Source organism: Uranotaenia lowii, chromosome 3, assembly GCF_029784155.1.
Source record: "Uranotaenia lowii strain MFRU-FL chromosome 3, ASM2978415v1, whole genome shotgun sequence".
Classification (NCBI taxonomy): Eukaryota; Metazoa; Arthropoda; class Insecta; order Diptera; family Culicidae; genus Uranotaenia; species Uranotaenia lowii.
In genome coordinates this window covers 188,939,038-188,960,437 of record NC_073693.1, presented here as the reverse complement: position 1 = coordinate 188,960,437, position 21,400 = coordinate 188,939,038, and the positions used below count along the sequence as shown (strand labels likewise).

The 21,400-nt window shown below is 38.9% G+C and overlaps 1 protein-coding gene across 1 annotated transcript; it reads left to right on the top strand.

The window, feature by feature from the left end:
- Nucleotides 1-17,376, top strand: LOC129751076 (major facilitator superfamily domain-containing protein 6). Its single transcript, XM_055746357.1, has 11 exons — nucleotides 1-586; nucleotides 688-951; nucleotides 11,650-11,883; nucleotides 11,947-12,082; nucleotides 12,148-12,483; nucleotides 14,102-14,260; nucleotides 14,328-14,597; nucleotides 14,657-14,753; nucleotides 14,816-14,899; nucleotides 15,013-15,221; nucleotides 15,286-17,376. Exons 1-11 carry the CDS (start codon nucleotides 438-440, stop codon nucleotides 15,511-15,513), a joined length of 2,166 nt encoding a protein of 721 aa, XP_055602332.1. The 5' UTR covers nucleotides 1-437; the 3' UTR covers nucleotides 15,514-17,376.
- The last annotated feature ends 4,024 nt before the right edge of the window (nucleotides 17,377-21,400 follow it).

Genomic DNA, 21,400 nt, shown 5'->3' with positions numbered 1-21,400 from the left:
TTATTGATCCTAGGTCTTTCGCGTTCAAGGAGGCTCGAAATTTTCACCCAGCGTAGAAAAATTGGATTTCCCTCACGTTAGAGAGTTTTAAGTTCCATTTTCCAACACTCTGGTGATTCGGCGTGTGTTGGGCGCTGATTTCATATACATTTAACCGGAATCACGTACTAAAACATAGGGTGAAACACGGTTTTTTAACTATTCTACATATGGTTATGTCATTATGGTGAATGGATCAAATTCCATACAAATCAATCAAATTCTAATTGAAAGTGTCAAACATCGCATTGAAGAATGAATGAATGATCGTCTGTAAAACAAAATATTTGTCGAAAGTGCTTTGATTGATTCAAAAGCTCAGTGATAAGTTAAAACCAGAAAAAAGTGCTTAGACAAATCTAGTTTAGTCTAGTTTTGAGTGCTTAGAAAATTCCAAAATGCAACCCTTTTCCAACAACGACTATGGGGGAAACGAATATGGAAATTACGATCAGCAGCAGCAACAACAGCAATTTCCAATGCAGCCACAAGGCGTCGCTAGGCCAATGGTGGATCCGGAAGCGATGGGGGAGGTCGATCCAACTCTGTGTGTATTCCATCATCAATCCTTGATACCAAGAATAGATTATTGATTTTATCTGTCATTTCTCATATCCTAATCCGCGCGGCCCATCGGTTTCTGCACAGCTACCCTCAAGCGAAGGAATCTACGCACAAAATCCGCGGCAGGTCGGACATCCTGGAGATGCTGTGCGGAACCGTGGACCAGGAGCTGCTCCCAGTGAAGACGTTCTACTTCTTCTTCTACGCAGCTTTTGGATCACTGTTTCCGCTAATGGGAGTTTACTTCAAACAAATGGGCATGAATCCGGGTCAGTGTGGACTGTTGATTGGCACCCGTCCGTTTGTGGAATTTCTATCGGCACCGTTTTGGGGAAGCTATGCTGACCGGTAAGTTTTTTTTTCATAATGCATACATTAAGGGGTAAAAATTGAAATACACAAAAGGGACACTCAACTAGGGTAACATGCCAACTTCATGCCACGTTCACTCTGCAGCTGTTCTATGATGATATTAACATTCTTCTTGTTGATTACGGTGTACCGTAATCCGGGGTAATATTGATAAGTTTTTTCAATATATTTCGATTATTTTTTCTGTTAAGGGGAATGTGGCATGTTTCATATTTTTAAAACCAATACTGGACTCCTATGAACTTAAAACATGGATGCAGAAATTTATTAGACGTCTTTAAATTTGATTTAAAAGTCGTTTTCGTCTCTGTTCAGAATTTGATGCTTTGGGGTGACATTGATCAGTCTCCAATCTAACGGTTTTAACGAGTTTTCTTGATTATAAAGGATACCAAACACCTTCATCATATTAAACAAATGCTTGTTTATCAATTTAACCTTGATTTTTATCGTTTTATTTTAAAAATATTTATAATCGAAAAAAGAACTATGATACTGCCTACATTTAGGGACAAATATAATTATAATTGCTAAATAGTTTGAGCTTTATAATACAAATGAAATTTTACCTTCACACATTCCCCTAAGCGCTCCCACTTTTTCCATTTTCATTTTTTTTCTCAAAGTTAACGATTTCATTGGGTTCCTTAACGGGCTTACTCTTGGAAAATGTCCTTATTTTTTAAATGTCAAAAATTTATCATTAAATGACTATAATAATAGCACTATAACTGTTCATATACAAAGAAAAAAAGTTGTTTTTTCACATTCCACCACCCGTTTGCTTCAAAATGCTTTTTGGTATCATAAGGAGAGCTGTTTATTTGCGAGCCTTGGAAAAATAGATATTTTAAGATTTGAAATTTGATTTTTTACTAACAGAAAAAAATTCAAATGCAAACCGGATTTTGCCTATTTGATACTCAATAAATAGGCTTTCAAATGTAGAAAACAGTTTTCAAAAATTCAAACTATAGACTGAGTTATTGATGATAATGTGCAAAAATTTATTGCTGGTCAAAGTTACCCCGGTGATCAATGTTACCCCGTTTTACGGTACCTAATAATTGATTTATAGCCTTTTTTCCGAAGACTGTTTTTTAGTTTTTTTTTTCTTCGACTTTGAATAACTTTGAGAAAATAATTGTAACTCAATTTTGTCTGAAAACCGTATTTAGAGTCACATTACGAGCTTTCCAAAACTATAAACCTTGTAGACATCGGTCGAGAAACATGAGAGTTTTAACGGAAAAGGTGTTTGCCGTCATTTGACCGCTCGCAGTATGTTTCGGTATGTTTAGTGTTTAATTTGCAATCGATCATCTGAACTTCATTTCTGTGTAAATTTTAACGCAACTGTATGTATTATTAATGATAGATAACACGATCAATAACGCATTTTTCAATAAATATCAACTTTATTGATGGTTTTGGACCTAATTTTAACATTTAAAATATTTCATTTCCTGTGGATTCTGTGAATCATTTAAAACAAATGCTTCAAGAGGTTGTTTGCGGAAATCGATTGGAAATGGTAAAATTTAAGATTGTTTTACTATAATAATGGTTTATGAAGAACTAGCTGATCCCATACGAACTCCGTTCCGCCATCAATTTAGAATATGTCATGAACAGTTTCAATGAATATCAATTTACAGGCTTTTTTCATATGCAATTTTGAATGCATTTTCAAGCAATAATTGCAAAAATGTTAGACAGATTATATGTACGTTCACTTTTTCTGTCGTTTGCTACTAAATTTGAAATCAGGAATCAATTGACCGTGCCAAAACACCCCCGTTTATGAATTTTCGTTTCTATACGATACAAACTCACGTAATTATTGCAAAGAAAATTTGACAGTTAAAAAGGCCCTTTTTTTCGTTTGATACAAATATTGAAATTCCGAACTTTGATCTCTGAAATCGATTGGCCTTTCTTCAAAACTCCCGTGTGCAAATTTTCAAACCTTACCATTGCATAATAACGTCAATATCCCAAAAAAACAGTGAATAGTTCATATGGACGTCCACTTTGGCCGACCTCCGACCCAAAATTGGATAATTGGAATCAATTGTTCGTTCTTAATCATTCCTATGTGCAAATGTTTATCTCAATCCGATGTATAACAACGTCAATATAAAAAAAATTGAAAAGGTACTATGGTTAACCCCTTTTGTCGACCCCTTATACTGAATTCATTACCTGGAATCGATTGCTTGTCATTCGAAACTCTTGGGTACCAATTTTCATCTGAATACGATGTATAATAACGTCAGTATCACAAAAAATAGCGGACAGTGAATATGGACGACCCCTTTGGTTGGCCCCTTACACAAAATTTGGTAACGGCAATCGATTGCTCGTCCCTAAAACCATCCGAGCGCAAATTTTTATCTCAATCCGATGTACACTAACGTCAGTATCACAAAAATATTGAAAAGTTAATATGGACGACCCCTTTTGCCGACCCCTGACCCAAATTTCAATACCTGAAATTGATTTCCCATTTTTCAAAACCCCCATGTGCAAATTTTCATCACGATCCGACGAAAAATAACGTCAATATCGCGGAAACAATATTTGTCTTATATGGACGACCCCCTTCGAAAGGGGTCAACCGAAATTCTGAAAACATTTTTCATCATTTCTGGTCCTAATGAGCATCCATGCCAAATTTCAGCTCTCTAGCTCTTATGACGGCCGAACCTATAGAGGACAAACAAACAAACAAACCCACAGAAATTGCTTTTTATAGGTATATGTATATAGATGAAACATTATAAATCCTCACCTGTTGAACAGACTGACTTTGGACTGATTTTTGACCGACTTCGGACCGATTTCGGATCGATTCGGGACCGTTCCTTCGATCTGGGAAGGAATCACTTGCATGCAAGTTTTCAGCCAGCGATGCCATAAGTGAAGTAAACTCGTCTGAGTTTTTGATAGATATTTTCTAAATTCCAAATATCTTCGTTGTGTTACAACTGTAGTGTATCTGCCACCCGATCGCTCAAGAGATGTTGCCCTCGCCGAGTCGTTTTCTCGCTGCATCTTCAAAGTTAGTTCCTTCTGCGCTCCAGAAGATGACTTACTAGTTCTTATTTATTGTTCTTATTTGTTTATTTTCATCAACAGGTCACATATTGATCCAAATGATAGGTTAAAAATTAAAGACAAACTACAATTACACGGAATTTACCCTATACTATACTTAAAGCACTAAGGATTCTTCTTCGGAATAATTCCCTCGAAACGTCAAAATCAAAATGGTCCGAGAAGCGGTTAAACGTCCTTATTGCACCAATTAGCGCTGTATTAGCTCCGTAGTTATTCTGTCGGAGAGGAGCAAAGAGCTGAAGATTACGATTCCTCAAGCCACGGGATCGCACGCTGAGTTGGAGTGCTTCTAGCAGTGCAGGGCAGTCGATTCTAGACGAAAGCAGATCGGCAACAATAGAGGCCCGTGTTGCGGTCCGGCGGGCCTGCAGCGTGTCGATGTCGATAAGGCGGCAGCGGCTTTCGTAGCTGGGGAGTCGGAACGGGTCTTGCCAGTTCAGGTTCTGGAGAGCGAAGCGCAAAAAACGCCTCTGGATGGCCTCGATACGCTCCGAGCCATTTTGGTAGTAGGGGCACCATACAGCCGAGGCATATTCGAGGGACGATCGAACCAAGCTGCAGTAAAGACAATGGTGTCAATTGAATTTCTTGTTTATCAATGCCAAAAGACATACACCTGTTAAACAGCTAATATCTTTTTTGTCTAAAAAGATACGAAGTTATGATATTCGACAAAGTTGTTCAGCGGGAAATTTCCTTGAAGGAATTTATAAATTGGCACAAAAACTATCAGCAGGCTCGGTTGCACAGAAGAAACAAAAATGATGTTGATTTTTCAGTACAAAATATTCAATTTTCCCATACAAACCTAAAAGTCCAAATTTACTCATGTAAACGTTACTTAAAAATTCTGCAAAAAATCATGGATGAGTTTTGGACCAAAACGAAGCTTTTAAGACCCCAGGGTTTGAGAAATTCAAAAGTGACCCCAAATCGACTCAGTCTATTGGAGCATATCAAAAACTGATATGATTTAGCTATGATCATATAATTTGAGATATTTTAACATCCTACGAGTACTGAATTATAACTCATTTAGATAGAAAATAAATTAGTATCAAAATATCTCATCTTGATATAATTTTGTTTTCCTCTCCTGATCGGGAATTGACATCACACCAGGCGGCGAAGATGTTAACTGGCTCTGTAATACGTTGACATCTTCGGGGCTGTTGATGGATTGAAACAATTTCAAGTCGTCGGCATACGCCAGTTTTGGTCCATCGAGAAGCAACAGCACGTCGTTGAAGTAGATCAGGAATATGATGGGTCCTAGGTGGCTCCCTTGAGGTACTCCAGAAGAGGCACGGAATTGATCGGAAAATGATTCACCTGATCGTACAATAAGTTTCCGTCCTACCAGGTAGCTATGGAACCATTCCAGTAAAGAGCCGCAGATACCGATACGATCTAGTTTGGCTATGGCTATTTTGTTGTTTACCTTGTCGAAAGCTGCGGTCAGGTCGGTGTAGATTACGTCGGTTTGAGATCCCATGGCAAAACTGTCTTGCACGGAAGATGTGAACGTCAACAGGTTTGTTGTCGTAGAGCGTTTGGGCATGAATCCATGTTGTTCGTTAGAGAAATAAAAATTGCAATACGAGAAAAATGTTAGATTCCGAGGTGGACAGGTTCGCAGCGGAATCGGCGATGGCCGTACGGAAAGTGACTTGATGGAAAACTGGTTTTATCCCGGGGAAATAAAACGCACGCGACTCTTGTAAATATACGTTTAATCGGGAGAAAAGCTATCTAAGAACTAAACCGTCCGTTGGCGTACGACAGTGTAGCCAAACGAGACGAACACGCTAATATTATTTTAGCGACAAGGGGTACACAGTAGCACATATTCTAACAAAAAATGGATCTAGTACAACCAGCTCAAACAGTTTGGCGATCGGATGATAGGGCAGAAATACCGCGATAATTGTTAACGTTCCTCCTGTCACCTTTTTTGTAGACCGGAAACATGTAAGCCTCTTTCCAAATGGAAGGGAACGTGGATTCCGTGAGCGATGGTTGGAAGATTCGTTTTATAGGAGTCAGCATATGTGATATATAGCGTTTTAGAAAAGTCGCTGGAATGCCATCCGGACCTGCAGAAACACTCGATTTCAGCTTAGCAGTCGCCTTCAGGGTGGTATCATCATCGATTACGATGTGATGAAAGGAAGTGCTCTGACGTGGGACGTTACTAGCCGCCATAGTCAACTGCTTCGTGGATATTGAACCAGAATCAAAAGTACTACGGAATTTGTCAGCGAAGAGGTTACAAATATCAAGGTCTGAGGTCGCCAACTTGTCTTCCAAAAACATGTAGGACGGTAAGCCCGATTCTTTCCGTTGGTCCTTAATGTACTGCCAAAACGATTTGGGTCTAGTTTTAAAACCACGCTGAATCCGGATAAGATAGCAGTGGTAACAACGCGTGCTTACTTTTTTATAAGCTGCGTTAAGTTTGCGATACTGGTTTTTGGCGTGGAGAGACTTGTGCCTCAAGTAGTAGCGGAGGGCTTTGTTCTTGAGTGCTTTCATTTGTCGCAACTCTTTCGTGACCCAGGGAGCACGTAGGTCAGAGGCTGCTGAGCGTTTTGGTACGTGACGATCGATGATGTAGTTGATGATATGGGAGAACTTCATAGCAGCGGCGTTTGGATCGGAAGATTCGAGCTCAGAATTCCAGTCGATGGCGTTTGTGAAATAGCGACATAATCGGCGTTCTTGAAATCGAGAAAAAAGGATGCCGGCTTCTTGATAGGAGTCACAACTTCAGAGATTTCAAGCGAAAGCAGCAGTGCCGGGTGGTGAGGAACAAGCTTAACCAGAGGCGCAGGAGCCAGTTCAATCGTAGCCAATTGGGATCCGTCGTTAACAAAACAGAGATCGAGCAAGCGACCATTCTCATTCTCGACGCTGTTAATTTGTCGGAGAGTTGCTGTGCTGAGTGAGTCGAGGATCAAACTAGAGGGCGTAGTAAATAAAGATCTCGCTGGATCAGCAAACAAAAAACCGCACTGGGAGAAACACCATTTAAGTCCGGGCATGTTGAAGTCGCCAATAATAAGAATTTCGTCCTCGGGAACAGTAAGGGAACACAACCGGGAAAGGCCGCGGGAAAACGACTCTGCGAAGACCGCGCTTTTGGCTCGATCAGGGGGTAGGTATAAAACCCCAACGAAGAGCTTTCGAGTGCCCAGATCGATACGGATCCACACTAATTCCTGGTCGTTCCATGATTCGTCGTCGATTGGAGTGACTGAAAGACCGGATCGGATGGCAATCAGAACACCCCCGCCGGAGGATTTAGTGCTGTTGTGAGGACCACGGTCACGCCGGCACACTGTGTAGTCGGAGCTAAAAACCTGACTGGTAAGGGTTCTATCGTTCAGCCAGGTTTCGGTGAAAGCCACAATATCGTAGCTGGAGCATGAGGTGGCTAGCAGATATTCGTTGACGCAGGAGTTGATACCGCCGACATTTTGGTAGTAGATACTTAGTTGATCTCGAGACCCGACAGACACACCGGATCGTCGTTCACTGGAACGGAAAAATCCATCACGGAGGGGAAGGTCAACGAAAGTTGAATATTTGCCTGTTTGTGCAGGCTGGAGAACCTCATCGCCGCAATCGAACTCAGGGCCGGGACGACTGATGCCGCTGGCAGGAATCAGCGCGACTGAGTCGAAGGGCTCCGAGGTCTCCGTAAAGCCTGGCTCGTTGCGTCCCGGTGAAGAAGCCCGTGAAGAAGCGAGGATCTAGTCATTGGCGACTTCAATATGCCCGGTTTGAAGTGGTGCTCCAACCATGGCAGCTTTCTGTACTCAGACCCAGCACGCTCTACCCCAGTAAGCGCGTCCTCTCGGAAATCGACAGAGCATGTCAAAAATTGAGAGTTGAGTCACCGAACTTAGAATAAAACGGTTAATTTCGGAGACACTCCAAGAACGCAAATAAATTCTCATTCGGTTTGTCCTGCCGAGATACCTAGAGGCAACGAATACGAATGCGTACATGCGAAATCAGTTTGAATCGTACACCCGTACGGTGTGGTCGGATTTTGTCCCCGTGTTTTTTATATGCGTACTTCAATCGTAGCAGTCGACTTCTCAGGCAGACGCGTCTGGAAGGGAAACATACGATTCGGATTGTGTTCGTGTGTTTCTCTGGAGGGCGTGTCTTAGATTATTTCGTGGCACTCACCCAAAGCACGCGTATGGTGTGTTCCTCTCTGCCGATTAGATGATGCAAAATCGTTAGAGAGATCGATACGATCCCTCTGTCGATTTGAGTTACCTCTCTGCCGATTCATGTTTACTGGGTTTTTCGGCACCTTTAAACATCATATTGGCCTCCCTGAGTGCAGCGACCTTGCGCCAGATCAACGACGTGGTGAACGAATACGGTCGTACGCTGGACCTCTGCTTTGCCAATGATGGACCTCGTTTACCGACCATCGAATTCGCTCCTGCACCGCTTGTTAAAGTAGTCCCACATCACCCTGCTCTCACGGCATCACTCGAAGTAACTAGACTGAACGCTACAGTAGAAAAACCAGTGACCTTCTACCTTGACTTTAAGAACGCCAACTTCGATGACATCTCTCACATTCTGGGCACTATCGACTGGGTATCTGAGCTTGACCTTTCTAATCCCAACGCTGCCGCTGATACCTTTTCACACATTCTGAATTATGTCATCAATCGCCACGTTCCAAAACGCTCTAGTAGCAAAAATATGCGAATCCCCTGGATCACGACTGAGCTGCGACAACTGAAGACGGCAAAAAGATGTGCTCTTCGAAACTACAAGAAGCATAAATCATCGTATACTAAGGATATATATCGTAAACTTAACTCCGTTTATAAAAAAGCCAGTGAACGTTGTTACCATAACTATCTACGTCGCGTACAATGTAACCTCAAGACTTGCCCAAAATCGTTTTGGAAACACGTAAAAAGTCAGCGGGAAGAACCTGGTATACCTTCAAAAATGTTTTTAGACGGCATAACGGCGAACTCTGACCGTGGAATCTGCGATCTCTTCGCCCAAAAATTTTCCAGTATCTTCACTTCAGCTTCAACATCCTCAGAACATATAGATAGCGCTGTCAGGAACGTTTTGCCATTGGGCTTCTCAATAAATGGTATTGAAATCGAGGAGGCAGTCATCTCTAGAGCAGCAGCGAAGCTTAACACGTTCGTCGCCACGCTCATTTTGGTAGTTTTACTAGCCGGGCCCAAAGAAATTTTCAGAGAGAGAAAGTAAAGAGGGAGAACTCCCATATTTGAAACGTGTGGCGAAGCTGAGCGGTGAACTCAAGTAAGAGAGCGGCACACGCTTTTTGATGTGACGGGGCCCCCCAGGAAATACACCCGTCACCCGAATGTGGGTGCCGTGGCGACGAACGTGTTAAGAATTACTTTTCTACGGGCCCGGACGGGATACCAGCTGTTTTTTTTTAAAGTTTCATGCCTGTTTTGCTTATCCCTATTCGGCTCATTTTTCAAGCTTCGCTAGATAGAGCCACCTTCCCTCTACTATGGAAGGAAGCTTACATGTTCCCGGTACTTAAAAAAGGAGATAGAAGAGATGTTAACAATTACCGTGGAATCTCTGCCTTATGTTCGATTGCCAAACAATTCGAATTGGTGGTTTTGGATCCTTTCTTCACGTACTGCAAAAATAACATCTCCAATGATCAACACGGATTCATGCCCAAACGCTCTACGACAAGTATTTTGCTAACGTTCACTTCTTTTGTGCATGAAAGTTTTGTTGCCAAATCTCAAACCGATGCAATCTATACCGATCTGTCTGCTGCATTCGACAAGGTGAACCATGAAATTGCCATCGGAAAACTCGAACGCTTAGGATTCTGTGGTACTCTACTCGGCTGGTTCCGCAGTTACTTAACTGGTCGTAAATTGATTGTTCGAACGGGTGACACCTTTTCCAGGCAGTTTCCTGCCACCTCCGGTGTGCCTCAAGGTAGCCATCTCGGACCGATTATTTTCCTAATTTACTTCAACGACGTGTTGTCACTCCTCGACGTCCCCAAACTTTGCTATGCTGATGACCTAAAACTATTTTACACCATAAACGACAACGACGACATCAATTTTCTGCAATGTCCATTCAACTTCTTCGCTGAGTGGTGTGACATTAACTGCCTGCCATTAAACCGCAGCAAATGTGCAGTCATCAGCTTTTCTCGTAAGCTGCAGCCTTTAATTGCGGAGTACTTCCTCGGCGACGAACCCATCGCACGTGTGAACCACGTTAACGATCTTGGCGTAATCTTAGATCAGCGCATGACAAAGCATCCAGAAGTCTCGGTTTCATTTTTAGAGTGGCGAAGGACTTCAAGGACGTGTATTGCTTGGAAAGCTTATACTGTAGCATTGTTCGTTCCATCCTTGAATACGCTTCAGCTGTCTGGTGTCCCTACTACCAGAACGGTGTCGATCGGCTCGAGGCCATTCAGCGGCGATTCTTGCGATATGCCCTTATACACCTGAACTGGCAAGACCCTTTTCGCTTGCCTAGCTTCGAAAATCGATGCCGCGTCATAGATATCGACACCCTTCAAGCCCGCAGACAAGCAACACGTGCCTCATTTGTCGCCGACCTCCTGACATCGCGAATCGACTGTCCCACGCTATTGGATCAACCGTTTTTCGGAGCATTATGACTTCGACATTTCGAGGGATGTTTTCCGAAGAAAAGTGATTAGAGCCTTGAGATCCCCATAGTTAGATTTAAATGTTTTGTTTTTAACTTTAATTTTAAGTAATCATTGGGATCAACATGTGATCCGTTGATCAGAAATAAATAACAAATAACAAATAACTAAGCATCATACTACCTTCACATCATTTGTAGAGATTAATTCGAGGAATAATATTCAGCCTTTTTTTAGATTTTTCCGAAGTTTCTATAAATCTGTAACTATTTTTGAAGAAAAAAAAATTGATTCCCCATGTAATAAAAATCCATACAGAATTAAAACTCGTTGCGCTAAATCAGGACTCAATGTATCGCTTTTAAACTGTACGGAGATTTTTATGTGTGAAAATACCATCAAAAAATGGTATGGGAGTTGTAATAACTTATAAATTTCAGATTATCCATACAAAACCTGCAGCGGTCTAATGCCACATTCCCCTAAATAATCGAAAAATATTGAAAAAACTGATCAATATTACCCCGGATTACGGTACCATCTCCTTCAATACAGATGTATTTGGTTGAATCCTATGAAAATGTTGATATTATTTTTTCACTGTTTGCATCAAGAACAGACTTTCCCGAAATTTCTGGATTACAGTATTAAAGTAGACTTCAATAAGGCTTAATAAGTATTTTCAGAACCTTAGAAATCAAAAACTTGCAATGTTCCTAGCGTTTATTCATCCAGTTAGAATTTGTGCATAAGTTTATATGAATTGTCCATCATAACAAATTCTTGAAGGCCATAACAAAATACCAAAAAACCAAAAGCAAAACCCTTAGTAAAATCTATAAATTTATAACGAAATTCCTTCTTTTCAGTTGCAAGAAGGGTAAAATGCTGCTGCTGGCTTCCCTTGCCGCTTGGATTCTCTTCACGCTGCCGATAGGATTCATCCAACCCCCGGCAACCAGCTGTATCGAGAGGAAAAATTCAACCGACTTCGAGCTGCGCACCCCACAAGTCCAACGGATTCTGAAACGATCCATCGACGAGAAAATGCTCGAAGAGGCTTCATTTGGCAAATTTACCGACTTTGATGGCCATTTCACGCGGTAGGTCTTTTGGCATCAACTTTCTAATGCTTGTTGAGATACGTTATCAGCCCTATCTTACAGAGTTGAACGTGCTGCACGACCTGTGGCTGCGGCTGGTCAATCTCCATTGGGAGTTAGCTATGCCAACAACTTCAATGAAAAGCTGCACTACGATTGGGTTTCACCGTTGTTTTCGTCGATCGTCTACAGAACTGCTGTAAGTGTTGTGGAATGAGCTGGTTGTTTGAAGCCATTTTTGCTGACAGATATCGCACATTTCAGGATATCCAAAAAGCTTTCTTCCTGCTTCTGCTGTTGGTAGTCATCGGAGAGTTTTTCAGTGCCCCAGCTATCACCCTGGCCGACTCAGCCGTTATAACACTCTTGGGAGAAGATGCCGATCGGTACGGCCATCAGCGAATGTTTGGCTCCCTCGGTTGGGGTCTGGCAATGTTCTTCGTGGGTATTGCTTTGGATCACTCGACAGCTTTCCCCGATCACCCCTGCGGTCCCGAGAAACAGGAGAAGAACTACTCGATATGTTTTGCCACCTTTTCCGTTTTGATGGGAGCTGCGTTGATTTCGGCGACCCAAATTAGCTTCAAATACGACTACTCGGTATGTATCAATAGACTGAGTTGATTCGGGGACATTTTTGAATTTTTCAAGGGTCTTAACCCATTCGAGACGGAGGCCTTTTCACGACATTCGAACTCATAGTACTTTACTCTTAGATAACTTTGATGACGTTTGATTTTCATCAAAACCATTTTTCAATACATTTTGACAAACATTTGTGGATTCCATTGATATAAGAATAATATTTTTCCGAGCAATAGTAAACTCACAATGAGTGATTGTTCAGACAAAGGCACAAAAGTTTATTTTGGTCAAAACTCATTTATCTACATGAGTGTATTTGAACTTTTAGGTTTGTATGGGAAAATTGAATATTTTGTACTGAAAAATCAATATCATTTTTGTTTGTTCTGTGAAACCGAGCCAGCTAATGGTTTTTGTGTCAATTTATAAATTCTCTAAATGAAATTTTCCACTGAACAACTTTGTCGAAGACCGTCACTTCGTATCTTATTAGGCATAAAAGTTATTAGCTGTTGAACAGGGGAATGTCTTTTGGCATTGAAAAACAATTAATTTAATTGACATCACTGCTTGTGCCTCGTGAAGTATTGCATGAAAAGTAGTCACGTCATACCTTTTTAGGCAACCAGCAGTAATGTCAATTGATTTTTTTGATTTTTAATGCCAAAAGACATATCCCTGTTAAACAGATTGGAGTAAGCCATGACTTTTGGGCATAGCACGCGTTTTTGTTTTCCTCCTTAATTTTTTTAAATCAATTACAATAAAACTAGAAATTTTAAAATTAAACAGTGGAAAATGATAGATTAAGTGACTGGTGGTTGTTCCCGGAGTGGTTCGCACTTTGTTTCGGTATGCTGAATCCTGGTTGGGAGAGTTCGGAAGGAATTTTAAAGTCAGTTGCTCCGGACTAGAGGAAAAGTTTTCTAGTCGAAAACTTCCGACACTTATTTGGTGAGATCAAACCTTTTCCATTATATTAAACGTTATTTTCCTAATACACATTGTCATTAGATTAGTGGAGTTATTTTCAAATTATGCTGTAGGTATTTAAGTAAGTGCAGTGGTAGGGAACTCCATGCTTTATTCCTCCCCTTGCTCCAGAATCTTTTGCGGTAATTACCACATGGTTGGCCTGGCCGTAGTTATCTCTGCAATGCATGTTTTATGTAACAGAGATAACATTGAAAAGAAAAATGAAGGACGCAAGTCTTTTCATTTTCCAGGATGCTTACACGTTTTGGCTATGTTGGTAAAAGAAGAAGAAGAAAAGACATACCCCTGTTAAACAGCTAATAACTTTCTTACCTAATGAAATACGAAGTTACAGTCTTCGACAAAGTTGTTCAGGGAAAAATTTCCTTTAGAGAATTGGCACAAAATCCATAAGAAAGAAAATGTGGTTGATTAGTACAAAATATTAAATTTTTCCATCAAATTTAAAAGTTCAAATTTACTAATGTAAACCTTACTTAAAAGTTCGGCAAAAAATCATGGATGAGTTTTAAGCCAGAACGAAGGTTTAAAGACCTCAGGGTTTGAGAAATTCAAAAATGATCTTAAATCGACTCAGTTTAATGAATCAAAACTATTTGAAACTCAAATATTTACTCATAACTTTTTTGTTTGTCAGGAACCCCAAGAAATACAAGTGGAGAAACCTCCCCAGGAACCAACTCGTGAAGAACAGATGCAGGATCAGCTTGCCCAACAGCTGCAATTGCCTGCACTGGCCGCATCTGGAGGTGGCATGGCCAGTGCTGCGCCTCCGGCTCAAGCCCTTGGTGCTCAGGTTTGTTGCGTTTTCCACAATGTAGAGCTCAGTTAAATTAAATTTCAATACATAATACCCTTTACAGACTAAAATATTTGCACAAACAACTCGCGAGATTCCCGAATGGATCACCGTCATCAAGCAGTTCAAAGACCTGAAATGTGCCTCGTTCCTATTCGTGGCTTGGTTCATGGGATTCGGCATCGGGTTGATTTTCACGTTCCTATTCTGGCATCTGCAGGATTACGGCGGTTCTCCAACGTTGTTCGGAGTTGCCTCGGTCATTAACCACATTTCCGAAATATTTGCTTACTTCTTCAGTTTTCGACTCATCACCCAAATTGGACATGTTAAGGTGAAATTTGTTTTCATTTCTCACCTTTTAGAGATACCTTAAAATCTATTTTTATGCAGGTTCTCTGCCTCGGCTTAGTCGGCAACATCTTACGTTTCCTCTATATTTCATACCTAAAAAATCCGTGGTGGGTGCTGCCATTCGAGTTCATGCAAGGTACGCATTTTAAAATACATTTGAGGAGACAACATTTTTTCAAATTTAATTCTATACTATAGGAATAACCCATGCCGCTGTTTGGGCTGCCTGTTGTTCTTACATTGCCCACAATACCCCGCAGCAGTTGAGAGCATCCGCTCAAGGTAATACCAGATTTTGCATTCATTTTACCAGTTACATATTGCGTGGTTTATCCCGTTCAGGAGTATTTTATTAAAATGTTGATGTTATGAAACTTCTAAATTTTTCTCCACAGGCGTGCTTCAAGGACTTCATCACGGTTTAGGTCGAGGTTGTGGAGCCGTCATCGGAGGCATGTTCGTAAACTACTTCGGCACAACGGCCACATTCCGTGGCTATGGAGTCATCTGCATCTTCGTCTTAGCCGGATTTGTGTTCATCAATTTCTATCGAAAAGAGCAGGGTTTCATATCTGAAATTCCTACAACGGAAGATCCTCATCAGGTCTGGGGACAGCAAGAAGATACCATTAATAGGTGGATACTTATTTGTCTTACATTTATTTCAGGTTGCCGAAGAAACCTCTCATCTGGCTCCACATGGTGTTCCGAGTAATCCTATCCCTCGAGCCCTCTCAAGTACGCGACTCAACGAAATCGGAACTCAAAATGCGGATAACGGATATGGAACCTATCAAACCACTGGAGGAGCTTTGGACGTTCCTGGCGGTGCTCCGCGAAATCCATTTGCAGCACCTCAGCAGCCTAATAATGCGTACGGTGGCAATCAGTATTAATTGATCAAGGAATCATTAAAGCCGTCGTCGTATGAAATAGGTTAGATATTGCATGTCATAAACGATCACTAATGCCACACTCATCGGACGTATCCATACGTCTTTTACGTAATATGGTTCGTTTGTTGTACCCCACCAAAAATTGGATCTCCTGATGCATTCTCCCAAATAGTGAAAACAAAATCATCATACCACCACCATGCTTCTCAGTTTCCGAAATTTTCGTTCTGTTGGAATTATTTTAAATCATACAAAATCGATAACATCTAAGCGCTTTCCGAAGTTACAATCATTAAGGCTTATATATTACTACTATAAACAAAGCAACTAGATTCAAAAAAATAGTACTAGAAAGCTCAGTTAAGCTATCTTCACACTAGTTTCTTTCGCAATAAATTATATAAAACAAAACTAGTGTGATCAAAAATTACTAACACTATTACTAAATACTTACGAAACTAACTGTCTATTTTTAGGAATGATATAAGAAGATAATTCTTAAAGCATTATTTTTGAAGCAACAAAATCGCATCTAAGTTGTGTTATTCTACGAAAAACAATCGAATTTATGTTGATTTATAAGAGAGACTTTACTTAATTGTTGATGTTTTTGGGTTTTTAACGAATGTCATTATTGTTATCGTTACTGCACCGCGACTATCGACTTCGAAACCACGATTAAATGTTAAGGCTTGACCTCTTCGGTGTACGTTTTATGCACGCAAAATTTACCAATCAATTGCACAACGAAAACTCGTCCACCTGAATGTCTGAATCAGGATTTATTTTAACAATGTTTTTGAAATCGTCGTGAAAATCGAGCAACACAATTGCTAATATATGTATATGTACCGTAATGGCAGCAAAAGCTTTATTGAACAATGTCTTATCGCATATCAGTTTTCACTACAAATTTTAAAGAAAAACAGAATATTTAAATATTGAACAAAATGTTGTGGAATACTATTTACGATATATATACATATACCTGAGAAAAATGTTCCCTTTCTTGGAATTAAACAATATTTCACTAAAATGTTAAGATACCCTCGGGCAAATTTCTCATCTTGAAGGAAATCTAAGAAAGAAAAGCTGCAACTCGGTTATTTTTAGCCTTACGAATCCAACTGAGAACTCTCTACTTGGACGAGCTCCAAAACTATTTGATTGTCAACCAGCTGAACATTTGATCCTCAGTCAAGACAAATAGTATATGGTACATCATTATTTTTCTCTCATCCCTGTGTAGTAGAATACGATGTTGGATGGGATATTCTTGATTTTATTTGCTTTTAATCGCATGTTGAACGTTCAAATAGATTTTCAAATGCTTGAGTTGTTATGTAAAATTAAAATTATAAATTATACTATTTTTAACCATATTCCTATTTGCAAATGTTTGACATTATTTGTCACAATACAATTCCACACATGGAAGTTCATACTAATGCAGCAAGAAGAGATTTCGTTTCCCTCATGTTAGAACGAAGATCGCATCCAACGTCGCATTTCATTTGACTGATAGAAACAAAAGCAGAGGTTTTAAGTATGCGTACAGCAACAAAAATAGTCGTATTATTAAGTAGATTGAACTATATAGTATAATATATCGATCAAAAACACTCAAATCGTATTGATGTTAAACAAGGGAGAAAGAAGAAACAGATGTAAGCGAGACATGACATTAAAGAAAATGAAAATTAAAAGTATTCGTGATCTAAGATTGGCAGAGAGTATGTACAGCACTGATATTAATGTAATATATAAATTACCATATAGAACTCACCAAAAAATCTGCACTCCTAAACTAAAATACATTAAACGCGAAGACCGTTACAACAAATAAACCAATACATAAAATTATACTGTGAAATTTAATTTACTATGATTATCCGATATCCCCAAAATGTGTTTGTATAGGGGAGAATGAGGATACTTGATCCCTGGGGATACTTGATTCCTTAGCTATATCTCGAAACTGGAATGTCTTACAAAGATCAAATGTTCTAGAAAAATGTGTCAAAATGAGCAAAATAACAATGCTTGTAGTTTAAATTTTTTTAACAAAATAATTGTTTGAGTAATTGAACTTGGTTTGAAAAATTTTACAAAATGTAACTTGAAGATCTTTTTTCATCACTTTAAAATGTTCCTTACATGCGAAAATTATGAAAAAAATATTTGTTCCAATGTATCAATCGTTCGAGCGTAAAATGAACTTCATAATGCCATATTTTCAAAGCAATGGAAAACTCTCAACTTTTTTCAAAATTTTTTACTAAAATGTTGATTATGGGTACAATTGATCCCCTAGAGTTGGGTACAATTGATCCCTCTTCCAAACGGCATATTCTTCTTCTGAATTGATGGTTATGATTGCTGATTACGAAATAACTAATATTTATCCAAAAACTAATATTTATCAAACAATTGTCTGAAGAAAAGAGCAAAAATAATTAATTTTCTCTTTATTATAAAACTAGCGCCTTTAAGTATGCAATGTTATTAGCGTTGAGACAAAGTTAAAGAATTTTCTTCTTATTTCTGCTATAAATTGTGAAATGAGAACAAACATGACCAAAATAGTCAATTAACATTCTATCTTGGGGTTTTGTTTGATTTTTATACAAGGATTAGGGCTTCCTGAAAAAAGATCAAGTCTCCTTCAATAGGGGATCAAGTCTCCCCTAACTTCAGAAAAATCGCAATATTTTTACTCCCACGAAAATGCTTCTAGTTCATCAACGGGTTCAAGTATCGTTCTTATTTTTGGAGCGTAGAAACTTGAAGTTACAAGCTGTCAGAAAATGTCAAAGACGGCGAGTTGCTAAATTTTTCCAAAAAGATATGGTAAAAATAAGAAAAGGGGATCAAGTATCTCCACTCTCCCCTACAGTTCAATATACACAACAAACACGAATTTCTATAAGCCCCAGATTTTTTCATAGCTCGCATTTCTCGTATCATAGGACTAATTTTGTCGTTAATCTACTAGATCATGGGTAAGCAACCTTCTTAATCAACGACTTCACTTATGTTTTATTTTTTTTCTGCCAGCCACTCATATTGTTAAACCAACTTACAATTTATTAAATTTCAACGAGCTCTAATTTAAGAAATGTTTGGAGCGTGACAAAAAAGGCAGAGTAAGATTTAAAAAATAGTTGCTCATCCATGTTCAAGATGTATTTATTTCGATAAATTCCGATTTCTTATATCCTGGATGATTTTATTAACTGATGAGCGATTTTTCAAAAATAGCAAGCTCAAAGAAGTCTCACGGGCTTATACAAGTACCTACTCACAATTATAATTCTTCGTAAAAAAACGAGCACTTAATAACTGTTTTTTCCCGAAGCATATTTTTAAATACAACATTTCGTCGACTTTGAATATCTTATATACTGATTGTAGCTGAATATTGTCTGAGAATTGAGAATCATACATGAGTGACATTATAAGCTTTCCAAATCTACAAATTTTGTAGAAATCGGTTGAGAAACGATCGTATCAGTAAAAAAAAAGTTTTTTCCGTCATTTTACTGCTCGCGGTATACATAGGGGGATACAGCTAGAATTTCATCCAACTTTTGACGGACCTTACGAGTGCTTCTTTAAAAGAGAAAGAAGAACCTTTCGCCTCCATAGAGTTGTTTTTGACATTTCTCACGCACATTAACTGGCGTCCCACTGGCGTGTTCGGAAGAAAACGGGAAAATTAACCTCCAAAAATTTCAGTGCAAAAATGACAGTAGTTCACGTTTGCTAGTCACGACACGCATCATTATTTCGTCTGTCGGCTTCGCTCTCTGCCCGAATCACCACCCACCGTACCTACTCGGAGAGCAAACAAACACGATTTGCTGGACGCGGTGCTTGTAGTTCTAGAAATTCAGGAATGAATTTACGTTTATAATTTTCATATTTTTGTGAAATCTCACAGCGTGAATTGTAGCACCTCACTAGAATGTAGATTAAATGTGCTTTCCAATGAATATACTCTTGATTGGTCCAAACAAAGTAAAAGCACTGATAATCCGGGTACAACCTGACAGTGGACCACAAAAACAGATGAAATTTCAATTTGTAAAAAAATCGCGCAATGTAGTGAACTTTGAAAAATTCCAGTAAATTCAATTTTTGTTGCATCAAAAATCTAAAGACAGCAAAATGTTGGAATTTTAATAGATTTTGTAGTCATATTTTTTTCAAAACTCTACCATCGCTCAAACAGTATTTACTAGCAATCGAATGAAAAGTAGGTTTTTTAGACCACTTTTTTGAACTTTTTGTGACCATTTCATTAAAAAAAATTTAAAAAAATATTTCTTGTCTTCATGATGTAGGCATTAACTTCAGCTTTTATATGCATAAGTCAAATATTTTTTTGGACATGTATTATATGAACTACAGCAATTTTCCTGAGACATGTTTTTTTGGATTTTTTTTTTCTTTCGTGCTGAATAACGGGAAAACTATAAGCTTTAGCTATATATAATGTTCGAAATATATTTTACTGACATTACAAGGTTTCTAGTGATATAAGTTTCATTGTAATCGGTTATATATAAAAAGAGTTATGACGATTTTAGCTTGGAGTGTCAAATTGACACTCCTAGTGCTGATTAGGGTAATGAAATCTAATGCGGATGAGGGTTAAAAGAGAAAGAAAAACCTTTCGCTTCCATAGAGTTGTTTTTGACATTTCTCACGCACATTAACTGGCGTCCCACTGGCGTGTACGGAAGAAAACGGGAAAATTAACCTCCAAAAATTTCAGTGCAAAAATCGGGCACCCGGTTGAAGAACACGTCAATCCATTCAGCGGGACAATTTTCGAATTTCGACCTAAAATCAAGCCAGTTACTTTTCCCCTCCCGTGTTATTTTTTCATTTGAACTTGTCTCGAACTTTGAACCTACGACTTGTTGGTCTCATGCCGCAGAAAGCAAAACCGACTACGCATTCTGCGAAGGATCAGAAAAGTGTCGCTCTTAAGCGACCGAAATATCTCTCAATAACCAAGGTCAATTTCATATGAAGAAATTGAAATTGCTTTGAAATAAAAAGTAAATTTCCCGGCTAGGCCATTTTGACAAGCAAAGAGAGAAATTTCGAATAATTAGATAATTTAAATGATAATTATTTTGATCCATTCGCTATTATGACATGAATTACAGAAAGTTTGATATTGCTGAAAGGAGCTTTCGAAGTTATAACTTATAGCCTTGTACATATACCCATATACCCTTGTACAGCTGACGGCAGTCAAATTTGAATGGTGTTAAAAATGATTGGACGAAGGCTGAACGAGTTATTCTTCAACCAATTTTCCCCTACTTTCTATTGGCTGAAATAAAACTTCCTTGCACGCTGAAACATCACTGAAGTATTTCTTACTTCAGCCAGAAAGCTGAAACAGCAATCAGCACCTTAATACAGAATACGATCAGAGAATTGGCGTTTTTAATTAGCAAAAATGTTTGTTGGGTTATTAATATTCGCTCTATTCTTAAGAATATTTTCAGTGTACCGAAACCTGCATGCGTCGGTAACTCGATTACAGCCGATTACAGTTGGATTTAAATGTTCAAACAACGACCCCTCGTCTTGACAGTTGATTGTTTAGAGAACAACAACATCATCATCAGCAACATCACCTCAAATCGAATACCATACCAAAAGGAACCTCAAATATTTTATTGTGTATTATATTTTTTAACTCCAATTAAGTATCAAATTTTTCAAATTCAGTATTTTTTATGTTAAAATTGGATTTTTTCAGAAAAGGATTATTTTTAGAGAATGTTACTAAATTTCAATAATTTTTTCGGCCCATCGATATGCTATGCTTGAAGTAGAAAATCGCGACACGCAGGGGTAAAAA

Bases quoted from the DNA above. Each gene is read 5' to 3' on its own strand.
- LOC129751076 (XM_055746357.1), top strand. From the start codon at position 438: ATGCAACCCTTTTCCAACAACGACTATGGGGGAAACGAATATGGAAAT. The intron at 12,083-12,147 runs GTAAGTGTTGTG...CGCACATTTCAG, and splicing joins CGATCGTCTACAGAACTGCT to GATATCCAAAAAGCTTTCTT. The intron at 12,484-14,101 runs GTATGTATCAAT...TTTGTTTGTCAG, and splicing joins GCTTCAAATACGACTACTCG to GAACCCCAAGAAATACAAGT.